We start from the raw sequence: 24,015 nt of genomic DNA, 5'->3' as shown, positions 1-24,015 counted from the left end.
TCACAGTCCTGCAAATAAACTCTTTCATATTCAGTCACATTAGCAGTAACAATGTGATCTTAGAACCACAGGTTCCGTAAGATTCCCTGGGCCACAAGACTGGTACAAAATGTAAGATTTCAACCCAGGTTCTATCTCAGATTCTTTTTGTCATCTATATTCCAAGACCTTTTAAAATTCATATTTCCAAATTTCCTTCACAAAATGGAAAAGTGCTTTTTCTGAATCTGGAAGCAATAGGTCAGGAATTCATATGTGTTCATTCCTGCAGATAGATTTCTGAGAGAAATACCTCCACCATAAGACCAGAAAAAGACTGTGATAAACTATAACTAGATTTTATTTATTTATTTATTTACCTTAAAATTGTTTCAGTTTATGACTACTGGAAAAAAAAAGAATATTTGGTGTGTCTTTGCTCTTTGTACTTATTCATAATTGACAGCTTTTCATTATTCTTTTACTAGCTCTTATTTTAATCAAGTTTTACCAGCACACTGCTTCTAGTTCCATTAACTGATCACTTGTTTTCACAGAGTATGATGAATTTTTTAAATGCATGCTGCATTTTAGAATCCAGAATTTCACTTATGATCAATAACTGTAAATAAAAGGAATTGCTGAGATGGTATATTGAAGTTCATTGTTTTATCTAGGCAACTGAGTCAACTACTATATTTTTTTTCTCAACACAAAGTCAAATAAAACTAAAAAAAAAGGCACTGAGACATAAATTGCTGCAATTCTCTTTCTTTCAGATAGTAAAAGTCTAAATTCAGAGCCTCTTTATTAAAATGTAGATGCTTGTCCATGGAAAACTGATTTTTATGAGACAGAAGAAGCAGCTTTTATGCATCAGAAGTTTTAAAAGATCAAACTGCTGAGAGAAATTCTCCTTCAATTCAGTGGGAATGTTTGCTACTCCTGGAGCTTTTAGATTTTGTCTGTCACTGACTTGAAAATCAAAGCTTCAAATAACCATGGTATGCAGCAAAAACTAATTTTCAGTTATTCTCAAGACTATTATATTCACATTTACCTAAAGTAATCAAATCCAAAAGTAATTATTTTGTATTCCGTGATGTTATTTACCAAAAGAAACCAGAAAAGAAGTGCAGTATATGGACATCACAGAAGATTCCACAACTTAATGTATTTTGGCCAATGTACTTACCTAAAATGTTCTCTACAGTCTGAATTATGCAGTGTGTTGTCTGTTTTACTAGCTGTAGAAGTCAGCGTATTTCAGAGACAATAGTATTAAAAATAGTAGGTGTTAATATTTGAAAGTTCAAGAAATTTTAAAAATCTAGTAATGTTTTATCAAAATGAATGTAGCCTAAAGTGGCTGATAACTTTTACTGTTAAATATTGCTGTAAAGATATATGGGCCATGAAGAGATACAAACTCACACTATGCATTGTACCTACTGTCAATAAAAGTAGTGCTCCACAAAACTAAACAAAACCAAAACAACAGCAACAAAAACAACCACCACCAAAAAAAAAAAAAAAACAACAAAAAAACACACAACAGAAAAGTATAAATTTATTTACCTTTGTTCCACTCTCACAATCAAGTTTTATATATAAATAAAATATACAGAATCAGAGAGTAATTCAGTCTGTAAGAGACCTCTGGAGGACATCTAGTCCAACCTTTGAATTGAAAAGTTAAATCCTCAGGGTTTTGTCCAGACAAACTTTGGAACCCTCTAAAGACAGAGGTCCCACAACAACCTCACTGAACCATCACTTACAATGCCTCACTAAACTACCCTAATTAAAAAAAAAAAAAAAAAAAAAAAAAAAGCAACTCCCACCACTACCATCTCAGACCCATCTTGCATTTCCCTTGTTGCAACATTTGACTGTTGCCTCTAGTGCTTTCTCTCAACTGTTCTTCATGCTGGTCTTCATCACTACCACAGCACACTGATGACTCAGGTGCAAATTAGAGAATCACTGTACCATTTAGTTTGTAAAGCACCTCTTGAGATCATCTCATCCAGCCCTTCCTGCTGAAGCAGGGTTAGCTTGAGAAGGTTGTCCAGAAACATGACTGGTCAGGGTTTGAATACCTCCAAGGATGCAGGCTCCACCATAATTTCTCTGGGCAATTTGTCCCACTGCTTGACCGCTGTCACAGTAAAAAAAAAAAAAAAAAAAAAAAACCTGTCTTGTCCTCAGATGGAATTTCACATTTCAATTAATTATTTTATTATTTTTATTTTATGTCCATTGCTTCTTGAACTGGGCTTTTATTCAGAAGAGTAAGGCTCTGTCATCTTCCTTCCCTCCTTCACTGTCACAGTTATGAATATAAACTGCCCACCAGGACCCCCAGGTCCTTCCTGGCAAAACTGTTTGCCACAATGCCAAGCCCCCACCCTCTACCACAATTGTTACTCCTTTCCAGGTTCAGGAGGTTGTGTTTGCTTTTGTTGAACTTTGATGAAGTTACTATTTACTGTTCCACTTGTCAGTATACCATACATACATGTAAAAGGTTTGCCAGGGTCTGTAGCATTAAGTCAATTTCTTGAAGGTCGCTTTCAGAATCTCTCTATTTGAAGAACTTCACTGAGCTCAATTACATCAAAGGGACTTTATGTAAAATGCAGTAAAAGTGATTTTACAGGCTTTTATGATTTAAGAACAGGCAGTAGATTTAGAAGCCAGTTCAAACAGTCCACAATACTATATAATGTACAGTAGTTGCAGGCAGAGTCCAAGGCAAAAGTGGACACTAGAAAGTATATCTGTATATATATATATATATATATTTTTTTTTTCTGTAAATGAACACCAATCTCCCTTTCTCAGGGATTCAGATAGGACTTCTACTAGGTACATGGACTATTGCCTTTCTTGATGGATGTTACTGCATGTCATTGAGCTGCTGTTCCTACTGAGTGGCCTTAGCTGATAAACTTGCCATTAAGTAAAATTATTTGTCATGTAAGCAGAAGCTGCCCCAGGATAGCTTTTCTCTTCAGTGGCATATCGGTGAAGATCACTGATACATACATTTTCAGGTGTTCCTAAAACATGACAGGATTGTTTCCTTGCTACCATTGTAGCAAAGTGAAACCCACTTAGCAGATAAAACAAGGAAAGGAGGAATTTTCCCCTAGGAAAAACACAGTGAAATAAAATAAAATAAAATAAAATAAAATAAAATAAAATAAAATAAAATAAAATAAAATAAAATAAAATAAAATAAAATAAAATAAAATAAAATAAAATCGCGCCATCCCAAACCTTTCAAACTTGGAGTTTATATGCAAGTAGCTCTCTTGCATTCCAGACATAAACTTTTCTTGGAAATCATGGTGAGGTCTTTTGAATGACTTCTGCCCTTACGCTGTAAAATATTGAAAAATATTGAAAAATACGTCCTATGACAGTGTGTCTGTTCAGCTTGTGTTTGAGTGTAAGATTGAGAAAACCAAGTACAAATTCACATGTACTACAAAAACAAGAGCCTGTGGGAAACTGAGGCAGTAAAAAACACCTTTTGAGTGCTGAGTACAATACGGAGTTACTGAGAAGAAATTCCAGGTACTCTGTATCTCAGATACTCTATCTGGAATTGATACCGTGTGATATTCAGCTAAAAATTTGAGATTTTCTTACTAAGTGTAAAACCCACAGGATTAAGTCACTCCATTTTCCTAATGGTAGTTTTTAGAGACATTTTTAATATGCCTACAGTTTTATTTGAAGTAAAAAAGTTCTGCTGATTGAATTTGATCTAATTGCATTCAGATATTCTGTACTAACAAGAGAAGAATTTGATGTAAATGCGTTCTGTTTACAAAAGAGAAGAGCAAAAATACCAAGCCAAATATATGTTTATCAAATATTTTTACTACTGTGGTTAAATTTGAATTATAACATTTCACTTCAAAATGGTAACAAATACTGTACTCTAAGACTATCATAATAGTCCTAGTAATAAGATAAACTTTTATTACAAAACACAAAGCTTGCCAAGTCTAATCTTAATATGGATTAATGAATTGCATTAGTACAATATCTTTTGTGGATTTAGAAGGTCTTCTTAAGACTTACAACACAGTAATTACCAAGTAACCGTGAGTTCAATTTACAGTTAATTAGTAAAGCAATGCATTACAAAATATTTGATTTCATATAAAGATAGTAAGACAAAAAAAAAAAAAAATAGCAATGATGTGTGTCTTCTTAATAGCTTAAACCAGAACAGCTTCCAAAAGTAATAAGAACTCTACTAAAAAGATATTATTATTTTTGGAAAGGAATTCTTTCTTATTTGTGATAAAGTTTAAGACACCCCTATGTTGTTTGTCATGTCATATTTGATAGTGTGACTTCCAAACATCTGCTTCCTGACACTGTTTTGCATGAAGCCCATCTGGCCCAAAGCAGACATTTACAGTATAGATCACTATAGCTGAGGTACTTGAATGCTCTTGTACGATGTGATTCTTCTGTCATAGACATTGACTTTAGGATGTGATGTATGACAAAACAGAAATACCTAGTATTTTCTTCACTGACTGTTAGGGGACTCTAAAATGATTAACTTAGATGTATATTGCTGCACCGTCATCATGAAGTTACATGAGATTATTTCTCCTCTCTTTGTCTACAATCTTATTTATATCGTACACTCTTCAGGCAGTGCCAACCACCCTGACTCTTTGTCACTGTAACAGCAAAAATAACATTATTTTCCTAAAAGGAATTACTAACCTAACATATGAAATATTCAAAACTTCCTCTAAAAGCTGACCAATTCCTCATACTTTTATTTTTGAATTAAAGGACAAGGCTTTCCAAAAGTATTTCTGTTACCATCTGGTCACATTTCATGAATTTTAGGCCATCTGCTTTTTGGCAAAGACTGCTAGAGGTCAGGTTCTAGTGCTGAGATCATGAAAGCTTCAGAATTTTATCCAAAGTCTTTCCAGCTAAATTGCCTTTTTGCAGCATCAGCAGGCTTCACAACTGACATCTGAGTGCCAGTCTCTGTGACAGACAGAAACCTTTCTGAATTAAGTCTGTAAGGAAAGAAAAGCACAAGTACTTTTGTGGTACATTTTGGTTAAGACATGCACTACGATTAATTTGGGTACCACAACTTTCAAGTGATCTATGTGCTTACCTCAGGAGCTACAGCAAAAGCATACTCTGGAGGTGACTCAAAATACAGAACAGAGTCATCGCATCCTCACAGAGACAAAAAGAAAAAAAAAGTTTGGAAATGCAGATAAGCATACCTCACTGCTGCAGTCACACATCAGGGAGCATCTACAAATAGCTAAGGCTATTTAGGAATGGCTCTGTAGTTTGGGAAGTGTTGATAGCCTTAATATATAACATGAAAGCATAGCTCTTCAGTCATGAACATATAATGATCAAGCAGAGAAGACTTTCTTGTTGATAATGACTTTTTCCTTCTCCTGTCCCCATCTCTCTTCTTGTACTAAATGAAATGACTGGTACAAAGATGGAGGTGGAACCAGAAAATGTCCCTTTATACAGGGCTTAACTAACCTTATCCCTTAAATAACCTTATTAGTATTTAAACTACTTAAAGCAGTTTTCCTACATTAGTAGAAAGGAGAGTCTAGTCATGTCATTTATTCCCCTTTACCACATGAAAGACCCAGTTCACACTGGATTCTTAGAGGACAATTTATAATAATGAAGCAGACAGTTTTTACCTTAGTCTTCCATCCTCTGCTGCAGCTCCTCCTGGTATAATCTTAGTTATGAATATCCCAGGATCATCCCCAATATGTGGGTTATCTGTTCCTCCAGCAATACTGAACCCCAGGCCAGAATTCCCCTGAAAAAGTAAAGAAAAGAAAATGCATCACCAGATGCTGGATTTTTACAGAACTTATTTGCAGTGCGCAAGGAAAGTATCCTTGCTTCTTAAAGAGAGCATTTTATTTGGCAACACCATACTTTCAGGTGGGTGACTCAGCCAGAAAAAATAAATAAATAAATAAATGGCAGTTAAAGAACAGAAGCTGCAAACACAAAGAACTCCCAGAGTTAATGGCAGAGTTAATGGATGCTTCTACAGAAACAGGATTTGACCTAAATTTATTTTCAAAAGCAGTCACATAAATTAGCATCTGAACTCCAATATGAATTTATCCAAGTCAATGAGAGCTGGAGGCTAAAAACACTTCAGAGCTTTAAAAAGACGTTTAAAAAGCCCTTCATTTATAAACGGAAACAGTGAGTAACATTTAGCTCTGAAATATTTTAGTGCATCATTTTCTGTTGAAAAGAGATCATTGTTCAGATTCACGTGCATTTATTTATTTAAAAAAAAAAAAAAAAAGTGTTTCTTTCATCCTACTGATTTGCTACAAGGAAATGTTCGAAATATTCATTATTAAGATCTTTTCAATAATCCTATTTACTGCTACTGCTACTTATGATGATACCATGAGAAATAAGTTGGTATGCATGCACATACATACACAGAAATGCAGCCACTGTTTCTCACATAGAGTTCTAACCAGCAATTCTAACCCATTTTTGGAAATACATTTAAGTTACTACACTTTTTCTGTATAAATAAATATTAATCACAGACATTCTTTTGAAATACAATAATACATTCAATGTAATACAATACTGAATGGAGTCTCCATTGTCCCAAAGTATTTTACAATTAGGTATTTAGGCATCTTTCTTAGGCATCATTAGGTAATTAGGTATCTTTCCAAAAAAACATGGATGTGGTTTCATTTCTATGTAGTTCTTGGGAATGAAGTCGTCTTTTCCACAGAGTTTTGCTTTGTACTAATTCTGATCACATTCTTCATTCAAGAATGCATTCTTCATAGTTGTACAGGACTATTGCTATTGCAAAATATGTCCAGTGTTGTGGTGCTGTGGATAAAATACATTCAGGGCACTGAAAGTATCTCTTTTTTTTTTTTTTTTTTTTTCCCCATTATTTCATGCAGCATCTCAGATTACTGGTAATTGCTTCTCATCACTGCTGTTGTTCACAGATATCTAGTTCAGTCCTAGTGACAAGAACCGTTAATAAAAATAGCAAATAGCACCTCTTAAAGAGCTTATTTCTGACTTTTTAAACTACAGTTCAATTAGTAGCACAGGCACGTGTACTTTGTGTACGAAAATCTGCATGTTGCCTGTGTGCAGTGTGTCAAATTCTCAGTTCTGTTATCAGTATTCTACATTTGCAAACGATGCAGTTCTCATTACTCAGGAGATGTCCACGGAATCTGCAGCTCTGCTATCAGCATATAATTGTGAATAAAGTTTCAGTACAGAACTAATTTATAATCCAAGGAGAAAGATTTAGAATTACACATATCTTAATGCTGCTCAGGTATCTATAATATGAAAAACATAACATTGTGTGTACATATAATAGTTTCTCTATATTTTCTCTAGTGTTAATAAGTATCTCCAGGCCAGCATTATGAACCTATGACTTAATCTCTCTTTCATCATTGGAATCATCTCAGATTAAGGTTATTTTCTGTGCACTCAACCATACAGTGCACTCAACACCAACTTGCAATCTAAACAATATGATAAGAATAGTTTCCTGTAAGTTTTTCTATATGTCAAGTTATTAATGAGTTTAATCTTCCAACATATGAGAATGAAAAAAATGTATGCATATACACACTTCAGGAAGATTGGAACCTTAAAACAATGCTAAAACCAAGAACAAATTTCTAGAAAGTTTATTAGAATAAGCAATATTTTATTTTTAAGAAAAAATAAAATCATTAAAACAAAATTATTGGTTTTACCTAAACTCCAAAGAGATTTTAAAAGTATGCAATACTGTGCTTCTGAATAGAGATTGATTTCCAAGTCCCCAAAACTTACTCTTGATGGGGAAAGAGGATTGCAAGGAGAAATGCTGATATAATTTTTAGTTGAATTGGGAACACAAATGACTATATTATAATAAAAGAGAGTAAAAAAAAAGTCTGTAGAGCTTTATAAACCATCAAAGCTTGCCTGTTACATGGGCTGTGCTTACCTGCTACAGGTCTTCACATAAAGTTCATTAAAATTCTTACCAGGAAATAATTTTTCTGGAAAGGTTTTACAGTTTCCCTGCACTCTCCTTCTCCTACCATACTCTTTTCCATTAATATTTTAGAGGGAGAAAATACAATTATACTGACTGTAAGCAGAAAACTGCTACAGGAGAATCAGTACTAGCCCTTAATATTTATCCATAAATGTGCATCTGCTATACTGCAAGACTATTCTGGTTCTGCCCCTTAGGAATAACATTTAGAAGAACAGGGCAGTGCTTCTTATTGGCACTTTTGTACCCAGAAAATTACAAGCAATTATTCAGGTTACAGACCTTAACTTGATCAACAAGATATACAAGCTGTCAAACACTAGCTGGCTCAGCAGCTAGGTATATCCCTGCAAGGCTTTCCTGCACCACAAAGTGAGTTGCAAAAGTTAAGAGCAATTAATTTTTTTTTTTCTTTTTTCCCTCTTCTCCCAATGTAGTTCTTAAAGGGTCTTCATTCGCTCCATAGACAGATCTTCTGTCTTTGCATGGGGGCATTTCAGGTCATGGCCAACAAGGCTAAAAGCATGCCTGCCACCACTCCTGGGTCCTATTAAGAGCCTTGGGTTGAAAAATAACATAAATAGTTAAAAGCTCTTCTATTTCAGTTCTGAGCAGCAATACTGATGTTTATGTTCCTCCTCTTTCCTCATGCTTTGCCCTGTCTTCCTAATGTACAGGTTCATCAGCATATGGTTGTTGTGTTAAAAACTCATTGCAGTTAATGAGCTGTAACCCCAAGTATCAATTATGCACTGTCTATTAGCACAACAGTTCCTGAACCATTCTACCAGGGCTAGCTCCCCACCCTCTACTTTTTGCATCTCCTTTGTCCCCATTCCAGAAAAATACAATATTTGTTCTTTATCTTCACACCTTCCAAGCCTTTTCTGGGTGTATCTCTGTCTCCCAGCCATTTTGTGTTTACCAATCAAAGCATGTACAGTCATTCAGCCCAAAACAACAGCTGAACCATCACTTAGCCACTTAGCATTTTCCCCAGTGGTATATTCATGCTTTCTCTCACACTGACTCTCATGTTTGGGAGTTATTCACCATAAATACCTGTAATGTTAATTCACTGTCCTCCCCCTATTCAAAGGATTATTTTTATTGGATGCTTACAAGTAACAACAAACTCGGAGCCTTGGTGATGATGCTGATAAATGGTTTAATAAGAACAAATAACAGCTGGTTTAATAAGAACAAATAACAACATATTTGGGGGGCAAAATACTCTGAACAAGCCTCAGACTGATGTACCAACTTCAATGACATAGCTCAAACATGATTATTCATATGCCTAAATATATTTTTCCAGACCCAAATCATTTTATGTTCCATTTATATTAGCTGAATTCTCTCTTGACCTAAATATATCCCTTTGTTCTCAATTGCTACTACTATAAAAACCTCATATAATTAGCTTCTGACTATACTGGGAAGATATGCATAAAATTACTCAGCAAAATATGTACACACACATATATATATTAATTTTGGTTTAGTTCCTTACCACCTTCCCCATCTCTTATTGCAAGGCCTCAGTCATGAGCACAGCCTAGCAAAAAGTGTAGCGCTATACAACATGTCCAGCTTGGCTCAAAGAATTACATTGCCTCAGTTTCTCAGCTTCTCTCTCTGCCCAACTTTACTTCTTAAACACAGAAACTTCTAACAAACCACCAAATCAAAATAATTGATCCCAGCCCACCCTGAGAGGCCTCTTTCCTGTTTTCATCTGAAGGGAAGCTCAATCCTTCTTCTTAGGGTTTACTGCATAAGCCTACCTCCTTTATGCCTTTTCCAGTCCGGGCTTTCCACCTCCATGAGGGTCAGACAAGCTCTTTATAGCTCAGCCTGAGATTGGAAGAAACCTGGCCATAATTCTCCTGGCCCTGAAGGGGCAGACAACCTCTGCCAGAGACACAGTATCACTGTGGTACCTTCACAGCACAGTATCACTTGTGCTGTACCTTCTGCCAACACCGAAAGGCAACACTTAGGATCAGAGTAAGATGATGGCTGATTCACATGCCAGGGAAAGAAAACAAAAGTTGCAAGTTCTGGCCAGTTTGAATCTCTCCCCTCAAGACTTGTTAAACTGCCAACATAAAGATCACAAAAATAAAATGAGAATCCCCAGCAGGTAATGGTTTTGGGTAGCCAGAAGGCCATGAGACCCATTCTTCTTCTTACCTAGCCTTCCATCTTGAGTTCTTCTCTTTTCATATGTCACTGTGAGCAGCCATGCTGCATCTTTACAGGTTGCAGCACTTTTATTTTGTCACAGAGCAACCCTCAGAAGTGCTCCACACTGACTTTTGTGGAAATATTTACGTTTCTACAAATGATCTTTTCCTTAATGTGTCTCTTTTTATTATATTATATTATATTATATTATATTATATTATATTATATTATATTATATTATATTATATTATATTATATTATATTATATTATTTTATTTTATTTTATTTTATTTTATTTTATTTTATTTTATTTTATTTTATTTTATTTTATTTTATTTTATTTTTCTTATTCAATCTGCCCCTTTGCATTAGAGCACAGACTGATTATGAATTATATAAATTAATTTGATCTTTATTAATATCACAGAAGAATAAATGCCAAAAACACAGAAATCAAACCAGATATGCACAAAGGCAGACTGAGTTCTTCCCTAAATAAGGGTCATAAGTTTTGTATTTTAGCATGCTAAATAGGCATACAATTGTATATGGGTTGTTTTCCTTTTTTTTTTTTTTTTCGTTATAATCAGTAAGATGACAGTAGAACTCAGTTTTTGACACCAGCTACAGAGAATCTTTCTGAATGACTTAATTACTTCAGTACTCCCGAAAGAACTGATAATGTTCTGAAGTGACATGATTTTGAAACTCTCTGGCATTTAAGTTGGAAAAATAATAGACATGAACTGCACAGTATTTATTTGACTGTTGCTGCAACCTCACCCAGTAATGAAAGCACACCAAGATACCTATTCCAGAGTCCCTTACTTCGTTCCAATACAGAACGAGGAACTGCATTTTCCCGAACAGACTCTAGAGGCCGAGAATTGATTCAGGCTACAAGACACAGCCTCTATGCCTGAAATGATTGTCATGTTTATATTATTATTATTATTATTGTTATTATTACTTATAGTTTTAAAGGAGCCATTTTGCTGTTAAGGAATGTAAGTCAGTATTAATAAATGATTTTATGAAATCTGTAACGTGCTGAACTAGGCGAATAGCAAACAAATAGAAATATGTAAACAAAACACTTGACACAAGCCTGCAAAGCTTTGCACTGGTTTAAAGGGAAAGCATTGCCAAGTAAGGATGTCAAGTCCTTGGTACAAGATTTTTTTCCTGCTTCTCAGCAAATTTATATCCAAACACAGCATCACAGAAATGTATGATGACTCTTCCACTAGGCCCTCAGAAATGCTACTTATCAGTACAGAGGAAATACACTGGTCAGAGCACACATTTGTGGAGAAAGCATTCAATCTGTTCATGGGACCATGTAAAAGAGAATCAAAACTCTTGACACTTGCTAACATTTAAACTTGTGCTTGTTGCTGTTTCTTCGGGGAAAGTTTTATTGATTAGAGAAAGGAGAGAAGAGGAGAGGAAAAGGGAAAAGGAACAATGATAATATACATATACAAAGTGCTGCGAAGTTTTGAATGAAAATGATAGGGCAAAAAATGGCTAATTAATTAATAAATAACTTGATCTGATTTGTAATCTTGCAATAATTGTTCTGATTCCCTACAAAATTCTGAGACTTTAAAAAGAAAATCTTCTTTTGCCAAACCATGTATTTATAAGAAGCAGAATTTTATGTATTAAAGAAAACATAATCAGGAACACACTGCCTACTTTGTTTATTCTTGACAGGGTAAGTATTTCTAAGTTTCTCTCAGGATGTTTATTTTATTTTATTTTATTTTATTTTATTTTATTTTATTTTATTTTATTTTATTTCATTTCATTTCATTTCATTTCATTTCATTTCATTTCATTTTTTCCCTGCTGGCTTCCCACTTTTACTCTGATGTTCACAGACAAAGATATGGAATGCTCTTCTCTCTCAGAGCTTTTACAGATGGCTTAAAGTATGAATTGCTGTCTAAATTGGCAGGCTTTATCAGAGCAAGTTTAGTCAAGAGAAAGCTCACAAAATGATAGCTGACTCATTCCTAAATACATGCCTTTTTTTTGTCTCCATTTATTACAACTTTAAGGGACCCTATCAACTTTGTTATTTGATACTCCATAAAAAGTTGTCTGCTGAATTTAACAACGAACGAGAAGTAGCCTTCAGTGTTTTAAGAGTACCAATGGCCTATAGGCTCAGTAAACCCTTTCCTTTCTAACTAATGCTATTTTTCTCTTGTTTATGCACAATTTCAAAACACTTTAATATACAAATTTAAATTTTGTCCTCTGAAGTCAGTATCACATTTGACAGAATATCAGAATTTGACATAGATGCATCAAAATCCTAATAATTTCAGTTTTGGTTGCTACATAAATTCATTCAAGGCCCCTTCTTACTCTGTGTAAGTACCGCACATTTTTTGACTGTGATGTTGGCTTAGGAATTATTTATTTTTGTTAAAAAGGAGAAAGATTTTCTCGTTTTTCTTTTTTAAACAAGTAAATGTTGCTGCAAGGAAACATTCGTTCACAAACTACGTTCTACATGGTGGCAAAACTGTGGGAAATTCTGTGACAAAAACTTGAAAATTAACCCTTTATTTATTTGAATAAGCTATATCACTCTGTACTCATTTTTAATTTTTACATTTCTGTTTAAGTGCAGTTATATTTCTGAATCCTTACAAAAAGTAGAATATGAAACTAATACTACAGCTGTTCAAAACAGTTTAGCTGGAATACTCAGAAAATCTTTGTTGTGTCCAAAATTCATCTCTCACAGAGTACCTTTTTAATATCAAAGCCAGATTTTACAAAATAGTAGTACATGAATCCTGGCTAAGACTGATGCCAGATTTGGTTCCACTTAGGGTTCTTCCCTCAGGGTACTTCAGTTTCAAATGAAATAAAGAAAACAAAACAAAACACCTTCTCCCATAAGACAAAAGAATTAACACCTTCTTGCATAAACCACATTTTTCCTTCTTTTACAGGATTAGGTTTCTCTCAGTACTACACAACACTGTGTGTAAGTGAAAGCTGAGAATAAACCAGCCCTACAAAACTGGGGGTGGTTGTTGTGTATTTGTAGCAAGAGACAGGGCAAATAAACATTTAAGGACTGTGAGGATTAGCGTTAAACAAGAATCAATCAAGTTAATCAATTCCTTCAAATGAGACAAATGATTGAAAACTCTGACCATAATTGATGGTCATGGGATGAATTGATACAAGCCAGGATTAGCTGTTCCTCTGAAATAGTCTTTGATATGCTTTCTCTTTTCCTTTGTACTACAGCAGATAAATGTACTTAGTTTGGCACCCAAGATGGTTATATGGAGTGACTACCATTGGCTATACAAAGCTTAAGAAGAGAGCAACCTTTGGAGGTATCTGAAAAGATCAGTGGATGCTAATTATGTCTCATTGGGTTCTTATTCTGTCTGTAATGTCTGTAGATGTTGTTCAGTGATATTTTTATCTACAAAGTACTTCTCAACTGAAACATACAACTTCACTTTATCCAAAGTGATATAGGACTTTTTCTGTCTATCTCTCAGCCATAAGGATGCAGATTATACTTAGCAGGGGTATTTCACCCATCAGCCAACAATGCCCAGTTTAACAGCACAAAGCCACAATGCAAACAGCTGAACAAGTTAATGTTTCATGCCAGAACAGGTGATTTTGTAATATGCAAAACACTTCCATCTAATACATGATTTTGAAAGAAAATGTATGTACAACTCTATTTCTCAAGGTTCTAGGATTCTTATCTGGACTTCTCACAATTTCTCAGCATTTACACCAACATTATTTTTATATTCTGAAGAAAGAGTTATACATGCTAAATTACCAGACCATTTCCAGCCATTCAGTATGTGACTGTTCAGCCATCTCCCATCCTAATACATCTTTCTAATCCTGCCAAACCTGGGGAACCTGATAGGAAAAAAGACTTAAATAATTTCAGCAGTTTTCAGTATTTGCACATTTCATCCTATACTGTACTTTTCTTCTACTGTGTTTTATACAAAACTAAAATTTTAAAAGCCTAAACATCAAAGCCACTTTTCTGTCTCATTCAGAGAACAAGGATATTTGCATATTTATCCAAGTACTGTTGAACTCTTTTGTACTTTCAAATCTACTCAAGAGTAACATAATTCATGAAATTCTCACTTCTCCCACGTATGCTGGCATGATCCCCAGAGTCGGAGTTTTGAGACTCCATAGTTATATTACGCTCCATATGGTACAGATTTTCTCCCTCACAGTACCATTTGTTGTTTTCAAGCCCCTTATCAGGGTCAGCACATTCATTACAAAACCACAATACACACGACTACAACTGCCTCCTTCGTTTACTCTCACTTGTTATCAGTAGAGGAATACTGTTCTTTCAGCTCTGCCCAAGTGAAGTACAGCCTTCAGGAGGAAGAGTTTTGAAAAAGAAACAAAGGATTTTTATTTTTGATCATATGTGTGAAATGTACAGCTCTGTAAAACAGCAAATCTAGACCAGGAATGAAGCCACTACCAATAATTAAAAAAAAAAAGAAAAAAAAAAAGAAGAAGCTAGTGTGTCCTATGTCAATCTGTGTATACAGATTGATACTGATGCAAAAAGATAGATATGAACTCTCTTCAGGTTTGGTTTTCAAGACCTAAGAATTTCAGACCTTCCTTTAAAGGGACATAAGGAAATAAGATTTTTCCTTTAACTAAATGTAAAAAACAAACAAACAAACAAACAAAAACAAAACAAAACAAAACAAAAAAACCAACAGCACTAAACCCACCAAATAGGAATAATAATAATACGAGGAATCAGGAACTCCCTCTTCTAAGTTGAAAAAACATTAAATAAGGGATACTGCTATATAAGATTTCCCCTATGACAAAGAAGAATGTCACCACCCCTATTCTGTATCTCTACTAAGTGCACATTAACAGCTTCTGAGCTGCGACAAATGTGCATGTCTACTTTTTTTTTTTTTTTTTTTTTTTTTTTCCCAATATGCTTCTTGTCCTACTTCAATATTCTGTGTAGGGATGTTTTTTCTCACTATCATGGGGGCATCATGACCTTGCCTATTCTCTCATACAGAAAAATAGGCACCATACCATCTTTTAGTTAGATGCATACAGTGAAAGCAAACAAATGTCACAGAACACACAATCTGATGACTAGCTGAAAAGTAGCAGGGGAGAAAACTAAATATAAAAAAAGTTTTGTCAAAACATGGATGCACATTCTTTGGAGTGGAATTCTGCTTCTAGGGAGTGAAAGGTTTCAGTTCACTTGAAAAAATCTTTGTTTTATGGTGTCACTCCAGGCTAGCACTAGACTTCTCATCAGCCATAACCTGAGAGCTTTCTGAACTCCCAGGACTCCAAAATCAAAGTGAAAAAATCAGATCAAGGAAAGGAAAGCACTCACTAAGTGATAATAGTAACTAGACATAAGGAAAAATAGCAGTAACAATAGAACACTGACAAGAATTGGAAGAATAGCAAAACTAGCTTGAAAACTTTGACATGATCATCACTGAAGTTTTCACAATGCAATTACTTGCAAAAACTGAGGAAATTAAGAGTTGTTTAAATGCTTGTAAGCCTGTGTCAGAGGCAGGCAGTCTCACTTTTGTACAAGGGCTTAGGGAACAAAAAATTGATTTTAGTGAAGCTATGGAAACCAACTAGGTTTCACCACTTAGTACTAGCAATTAAAAGGAAATGAAGAGAAGGAACTTAGTTCCTCTCTAAGGGATGACACACCTCTAATCCCATTCTGCTGATAATTCACTGCCACACAAAGAGAAGTTGAAAACCCCAGTGGGTGTCTTGAGAGTATGTGGAAACCCAACACATTTCTTGGTTAAACCAGTTTGTAGCTTGAAGTCTTTTTGTTGAAAAACTGTTGTGTATCTAAATGGATTTACCTGCACAGATTGCTCGAGTACGATAGTTCTGTAAAGTACTTAGGGGAGTTTGAGATACCTTGAATATGAAAGTTGCTGGAATAAGCCCAAGTTCTAAGCTATTCTCTAAGCTACTGTTCTTTTCCTTTTGATTGTCATATCCACAAATATGAAATGAGTATATAGATTTGTTCTCATCTTCCAATTTAATTATTTTAGTATTATTAATGTATTATAGCCCAAAGATTTATTCTAGTGAAATACATAGATGGTTAACCATCTAGATTAAAATTCTGGAATGTTTACATCCATTACAAAATGCTGATAATTTCTAACAATTCTCTCTAACAATTATTCCAGCATCCAGCATCAAAGGCAAAACAAATGAACAAGTAAAACTCTTAATTTGCTTCTTTATTCAAAATCATGAACTCCAGGGCATGTAATCTTGAAGAAAAAGCAAAACTTGAATGAACTAAAAGGCCCTTAAGGCTTTCAAGTTCAAGCACAAATCCTGATGGCAAATGACTGAATATTCTTGCTATTGCATCACTTACCTTGCCATCATTGCACTCCTCTAGTGTCTGTGCACACAGAGTTTAGCATTGATACAGCTTTTAACACAAATTAAAGCAAGCTTTTGAAATACTTTCCTATTTTGAGTAACACTTATGACTTTTGCTTCATATCAGCTGTAAGTTTCACTGAGAAGAAACACAAAGAACAAAAAATAACATAAAATGCAAGTCATTGTTTTTCAGAGATAGAGATCTAAACCTTACTTTTTTTCCCAACTTTGTCCTAATCCTATTTTAATATAACATTTCATTTCAGTGACCATTTTGTTTTTTTTTTTATTCTCAGCAAAATTGACTGTATATGACCCTAAGCAGTCCAACATAGCTTCAAAAGTGTCTGCTTTTGAGCAGGATCTTAGACTAGATGATCTCCACAAATACCTTCCACCCTGAATTATTCTCTGCTTTTATTAAATTCTAGTGTCACAAATATTATATATATATTTTTTCAAAATCTTCTTTCAAGCTTAGAATATTTTGGTCACTAAAAACTCCCTTCTGAATTTTATCTTAAAAATTACATGATAGTTAAACATTGTGCACGTGTACCTAAAAAAGTCCTGTACCTTGAATAACTTTCAAACACTTATTTGAAAGTAAGCAAATTAGTTTTGTCACATAAGAAACACACAGTAGCTATCCCTTTACATTAGAAACATCAATTCTACATATGCCCTTCTGAAAGGAAGAAGTGAATAGCAGTCTTTAACAAGATGTCTGTCTGTAAAACCTAATTAAAAACATTCCTGTCCTCCTAGAAATTGGTTGAAGTAAGATTCAGTGTTCCTTTATTTATATCAATACTTTCATTAAGCTTGGTTAGGTTATGAATACATTTTGCATATATATATATATATATATATATATATATATATAAATATACAGAGTACAATGCAACAGAAGTAGACTGCTCTTCTGTACAATATTACTGTAATAACTTGTAATATCAGATATTATTTTTATTGGAAATTCAAAGAAACTCTAAATTCTCATGTACTATTACAGATTTGTGTCATGGTAATGAATCATATTAAGTCATATTAAAAATAACTAGGATACGTTAATAGCAATATTCAAGCTAAATAACATTTTTTCAAAGCAAACTGTGGAAATAGAAAGTCCTCTCTTCCCCAGCTTTCCAGATGCCACTTTTGCCTCTTTGAAGGTGGTAGGAAGAGAGGCTGAGGAACAGAGGAGTCTAGACTGAGATTCCTACCATACAAATGAAAGTTAGATGAATTAGAATTTGACCAAAATTATTTTTAAGAAGAAAAGCAAAAGACAACCAAGTCTCAAAACTCCAAATCATTTCCACCTGGTATTAGACTCTCTATGGAAAGATTACAGTCTGAGATGCCTCTGGGTCAAAGCTATGTGGCTTACACAGATAAGACTATTCAAGGGCAGTAATAAGTTTGACAAGTGGAATTTTCAGAAAAATCATCCTATTCATATTGCTGTCTGAGAAAATATCAGTATTCCAAAATAAACAGCCACACTATAAGTATATCCTTTTAAAACCCATCTTTTATCTGAATTCCTAACACATTATGTCTAGTTTACCTAGTATTAGCAGTAGTTTTCCTGTCACTAGAAGACTATTTTTGCTGATTCATTTTAGGAGTAGCACTCTGAGAAGTTAACCTAAAATTCCTGTTGGTATTTCTTCTGTTCCTGCAATGGAATCCAAATACATTCCCCTGACAGTAAAAAGCAAAAAAAAAAAAAAAATGTATTTAATGTGAAAGAAAAGCTAGAATTAGCTCTTCAGAAAGTGAAAGAGTCTCTGTGTGTACACCTTGGCAATGCAAATGCAAATTTAAAATTTTACTCATAAAACACTCACTGAAAAATAAACAGTATGCTCCTGATACTACAGCCTTCTAAATTAATTTTACTTTTCAATGGTACTGGATAAATTCAGAGAAAGAAGCAGTTTCAGTAGAGAGAAGGGGGTTGCTAATTCAGCATTTGTTAGCATCTCTAGAAGTGAAACTTTCCCTCTCTGTTTATTATTATTATTATTATTATTATTATTATTATTATTATTATTATTATTATAAGCATTCACATTAATTACTGTCATTTCAGGGCTTTTTAATTCCCATACCTCCTCCTAAAGGGGAGGCATTTCTCTTGCCCTCTTCAGAGCTACTGAACTGTAGTGGGTTTTGAAGCAGGGTGCTGAACATCACTCTACTGACATCCTAGAATCCTCATGAATAACACCAGCAGAGTGCATTGACCTGTAAGAATGAGGTAAGATAAACATATTTTTTGCATGATTGTATGTTTTTGGAAAACAAAACAAAACAAAACAACAACAAAAAAGTGGCATCCATTTTATTTGGTTTCCAAAATATGTTCAGTAGAACATCTTCAATTAGGGTAGGCACACTACATGCCCTCTATCTACACTGTATAGAAAGAGACACTTCTGCAGTGCAATTCATCAACATGCAAATTGGTGCAAGTCAAAATGTTTCACATACATTTATCAGTTGCAATCAACCTTCATTTAATAGTTTCTTAGCCCTGGCATGCAATTTGTGCTCTAAAATGAGAGAGAAAATTGAGGTAAGAAAGGGTGTTAAAAAGCAAGAAAGAGAGAGAATGAGATCAGAATAACCAGCAGCTCAGTGATGAAAAACTCATCGGAGCTGCCAAACCTGAACCAAAATACTGCTCTGGAACAGACACCACTGGGGTTTCCATTTCAAAGGAGTGCCTTGATCAACAGGCACACCATCTCTGAGCTAATGAATATATAATTGTATATTCAAAGTGGAACAGGTCCAACAGGAGAAAGACACACCTCATCAAATCTAGGCATTCATCATAGACAAATACCTGCTATACATCGGGCAGAAGAGGCATGTCAACCCCACTTTCCCACACATTGGATAGGTATTTTTATCATGATTATGAATCCTTTTCCTGTCACTTTACATATTTCCCCCAAGGAAACTTATGAAAGGTATCGTTTTTTTGCCAGTGTGCAGTGGAGGCAGGAAAAAAGATAGATAACTTTATGATATAACATTTCACATCAAGCTCTCATCCTGCTGTCAGTGGTATATGGGTAACTTGGTTGGCTTTTCCTAAGATTCCATCTGCGAATTCACTACAGAAATTGTATGTATAATCAAAAAAATATTTAACATAAGGAACTTACATTGTTTGTATTCATGCATGTTAAATATTTATCTTTACCTTTTTAGGTTTGTTTAATACCTTATTCAAAACACAAACATGGTTATTTTAAGCATCAAATATATTTCCATTCCCATGTCTGATTATGAAAAGCATCAACTTAATCTGAAGACTAATATACACTAATGCATATGCCTCTTCTGCATACTTTGTCCTTATACTGTATAAAATCCAGACTCCATTCTGCATCACAATTTTATTTTGCTTGCCTAAGTATATACAAGTATAAATCTACTGCTAATAACGGTAATACCCTAAAAAAACAAGGGGGAGACAGCATTTTGCAGTGTAAGTAAGATTGTTCATTAATATTCTATAGCTAGCAAACAAATTATACAGTCATTGTAGTGTTATCTCCTTGTTACCAAATGTATGTGAAAGGCAAAAATCTATCAAAGAAAAATGGAAAGCATTGCATGGGATTAAGTTTTAGCATTTATTAAAGCTTGTCATCATCTACAAAGTCATCCAGGGAAAAATAAATAAATTGATCCATGTGCAAATTACAGACAGACGTTTGTTATCGACAAACTTGACATAGACATACAGAATCAAAAGATTATCTCCACTGACCAGAACATTGGTCACACGAAGCATGTAGGACATACTAGCATAGACTGTAATATTAGATATGGCTAAAATATCCAAGGCATGCATAATGTTTTATGCCAAATCTGGCACTCTAGGAAGGATTAAGACTCCAAATGGAACAATCAGTGAGTTAATGAACAGCTTTAAAACAGACAAATGAAACAGCCATTAAAGACATTAAAAAAACAAACAAACAAACAAACAAACAAAACACTTTTTTTTCCTCAGTAATCTGATGTGGTGGGATATATGAAAAACAGAGAAGAGAGCATGACTGATGGAAGAGAGTATGACAAATATCTATCCATTTCAGTGCTTGCCTTAGCTCTCTCTAGTGTCACGCTGCACTAACATCTGAAATGATGTTAAATAAAGTAAAATAAAATCCTTAATTCCTGGCAAAGTTTTTTTTTCCTATGATAAGGCATCTGGAAGTACAGAGGAAGAAAAAAAAAACAATACAAAACAAAACAACAACAACAAAAACAAACATAAAGAAAAAAAATAAAACATGGGGATAGCAGAAGAGGTCAGCAACACACAACAATAGGCAGCCCGTCCCCTTCACCTAGTGAAGACTCAGAAACACATTATGGGCTTTGTTTATTTTGAATCTGAACAACTATATGCATCATTACAAAGGGGATAATAGATGTCTGTGAATTTAATGATTTAGCTCTTTTAAGCTGACAAAACAAAAACAAAACAAAACAACAACAACAAAAAAAAAACAACACCCAAACCACAACAACAACAACAAATGAAACACCATAAAACTAGAAAAATAATTGGTTTGATAATTCTGTAGTTATACAGAAAGTAAATATTAATTCTGATAAAAATAGTTTTACAGCTCAGTGACACAGAAATATTGAAGTTACTCAATGCTGAATTCATTTACAAAAATACTGATACTCTGCAACATATAATTAATTTAAGGAGTGGCTACAAAGAATTCTCTATAGAACTCAAAATATGCTGTCAAAACAACAAATGTAAAAATAACAAGAGAATTAGAATAATCTAAGAGAAACTTCTGAAGCTTTTGAAAGTTAACTAAAGTTTTGCATGTAACTTCACTAGATGAGATTTAACTTTAGCCTCAAGCAACACATTACATCTGTGCTGAAAGATGTAACATGATGCTGAGATTTTAGAGATATAATTTTATACATAAAATTTTATATGTAAATCAATATCACACTAGACAAAATGAATGCCTGAGCACTTAAGTAAAAAATATTTGATTTGACCCTTTCTAACAAGCCCGATTTTATAAATGTCCCGTCTTTAAGGCTACACTACCATCATATGGGCCAAGACCAAAGACAGAATTGGGCATGTTTGGCCCCACCACTTCTTGGTTGGACTCTGTTCTTCCAAAGTGTTCAGTATTCAAGTTGAGACAAGATGCTTACAGCACTTTGTTTCATTTAGATCCAACAGTTTCTGCAACTAACTTTTAGTTATTTAAAAATAGTTGTTTCCTACTTAGATTTAACAACAATGAACAAAGAGCACTTTGGTAAAATTGAGTAAAATTGAGAAAACATGTAAGTACTCCACCTATTCATTTTACTAAAAAATTCTTTGTAAAACTTACTAAATTACAAGAAGCTATTAATTTGTTTTCACTCTCACCCTGGCTAACCATGGTGATTCCTAATTACTAGGAGTTTTTTGAACTTCTAGTACGAAGATAAAAATCATTATGACAGTTAACAAAAATATCGATCTCACAACAAAGTAGTACAGAATACAGATAGTAGCAAGACAGATTGCTTCATTATAAGCATTTAGAAAATACAGCCAGGAAATCAAGAAAATTTCAAATCTAAACTTAAGTTTGTTCTGCTTCACCCATGAATGCATATCTGTGTGTGAGTCATCCACAGACAGTGAACCCACAGCACAGAGAGAACAAGTGCTACAAATACCAAATTTCAAAGTGTGCTGTGTTTATCCACCATCTGTTCTTCAAAATTCCCATAACAATATTTCATAAAACTTCTCAAATTTAAAGTTACTCTGTCAATTTATGAAATAATATAAAAGAAGACATGTGTTTTCATTTAATTTAACTGCAAACTTCTCCAAACAGGGCATTGAATCAAAAAGGGAATTATTTTTTGTTGGCTGAATGAAATTGAAAGGGAACAATATGGGCACATGGAAACATGATCTGACCTCTAATTATCCCAAAGAATGATACCTCAGTGAACATACGAGATTTCCTCCAGATTTCATATAAATTTCAGTCACTATGTACAAAGAATGGTCCTTAGCTTCGCCCAGTGTAAAAAAATATAATAAAAAAATAAATTCATCTTGATTTAAAGTGGTCACAAAATAGACTCCCTACTGAAAAATTAGAAATTAATTTAAACTAGTGAATTTAAACTAGTGATTAAACTCAGCATTGTTTCTATATTTCCAGAAAGCCTCTCCTTTGACTGCCTACTTAAGATCACCCACTCTAGTGAGCCAGCTTGTCAGAGGAGCCAGTATGAAATTTATAAGCTCATGAGAATGCTTAAATTATTAACAGACAGCAATTCCTAGCAGAAATGTGGCCTGGAAAAGCTGTACTTCAAGAAGCAACAGATCAGTATTTTCAAAGATATATCATTTTCCATAGGTATGGCTGAATCTTCAGTGAAACTGCTTAAACATATTCCAACTTCAGAAAAGAATCCTTTATGTATTTACACCACATTACTTCTCATGTCAGGAATAATCATATTGATTTTCCACTTAATAAAAAAAATAAAAATAAAAATCTGGACGATGTTCCTACACTGAGTATCATCTTTGAAATAGACAACATCTCACTTTACTCTGAGTAGGACAGATTCAAGTTTAGTTAGTAATGTGTAGTTGGTCATAAGTTTTCTTTTCTTTTCCTTAGGTCCTCACTGAATGTTTACCTACTCTCCAGTCATTAGAAAGACTATTTCATAGATTTAATCAGTCCTTTCTTTTTCATCATGCCTGCAACTATATTATTATTTTTTCTTTTTAGCAGAGTAATTGCCTCCTGCATATCAGTTCTAACACTAAAATTCAGAAGATTGTTTAATCTGAAACTTGCCTCAATTATCTGTATTCTCACAACAGTCTCACAGATAATCTTCCTGTCTTTTTTTCTATAAAGGATGTCTTTTTTTCATTTTGCTTGAAAGCTAAAATTCCATTTTGATTTGACTTCCCTCAGCTCTTTTTCAATATCTGAAGACTTATAATAATCTTGTCTGACAACTTAGAGAACTAATTTAGCACTTCAGATTTTAGTTTTGTGCTTTATCCTTCAAGTAATACCTAGAAAGACATATTGTTTTCAAGGGCCTCTTTTTGCATTAGAATTTGGGCAGTTACCCTGCAATTAAACCACATATTCTGTGAATGAACAAATCAGTTGCCCAACAAAATAACCCAAGAAAAG

General features: G+C 34.0%; 1 protein-coding gene across 28 annotated transcripts in view; it reads right to left on the bottom strand.

The window, feature by feature from the left end:
- Nucleotides 1-24,015, bottom strand: part of DLG2 (discs large MAGUK scaffold protein 2) — a 1,046,667-nt gene that overhangs the window by 347,786 nt on the left and 674,866 nt on the right. For all 28 annotated transcript variants that reach the window (XM_084519823.1, XM_084519802.1, XM_084519813.1 and 25 more), the window contains one exon: nucleotides 5,715-5,839. In XM_084519823.1, coding sequence (XP_084375949.1) covers nucleotides 5,715-5,839 — 125 coding nt within the window. The remainder of the gene's footprint in view (nucleotides 1-5,714; nucleotides 5,840-24,015) is intronic.

Source organism: Aythya ferina (genome assembly GCF_964211825.1).
Source record: "Aythya ferina genome assembly, chromosome: 1".
Lineage (NCBI taxonomy): Eukaryota > Metazoa > Chordata > Aves > Anseriformes > Anatidae > Aythya > Aythya ferina.
The sequence above is the reverse complement of the archived record's forward strand: the minus strand, read 5'-3'. Positions and strand labels throughout refer to the sequence as shown.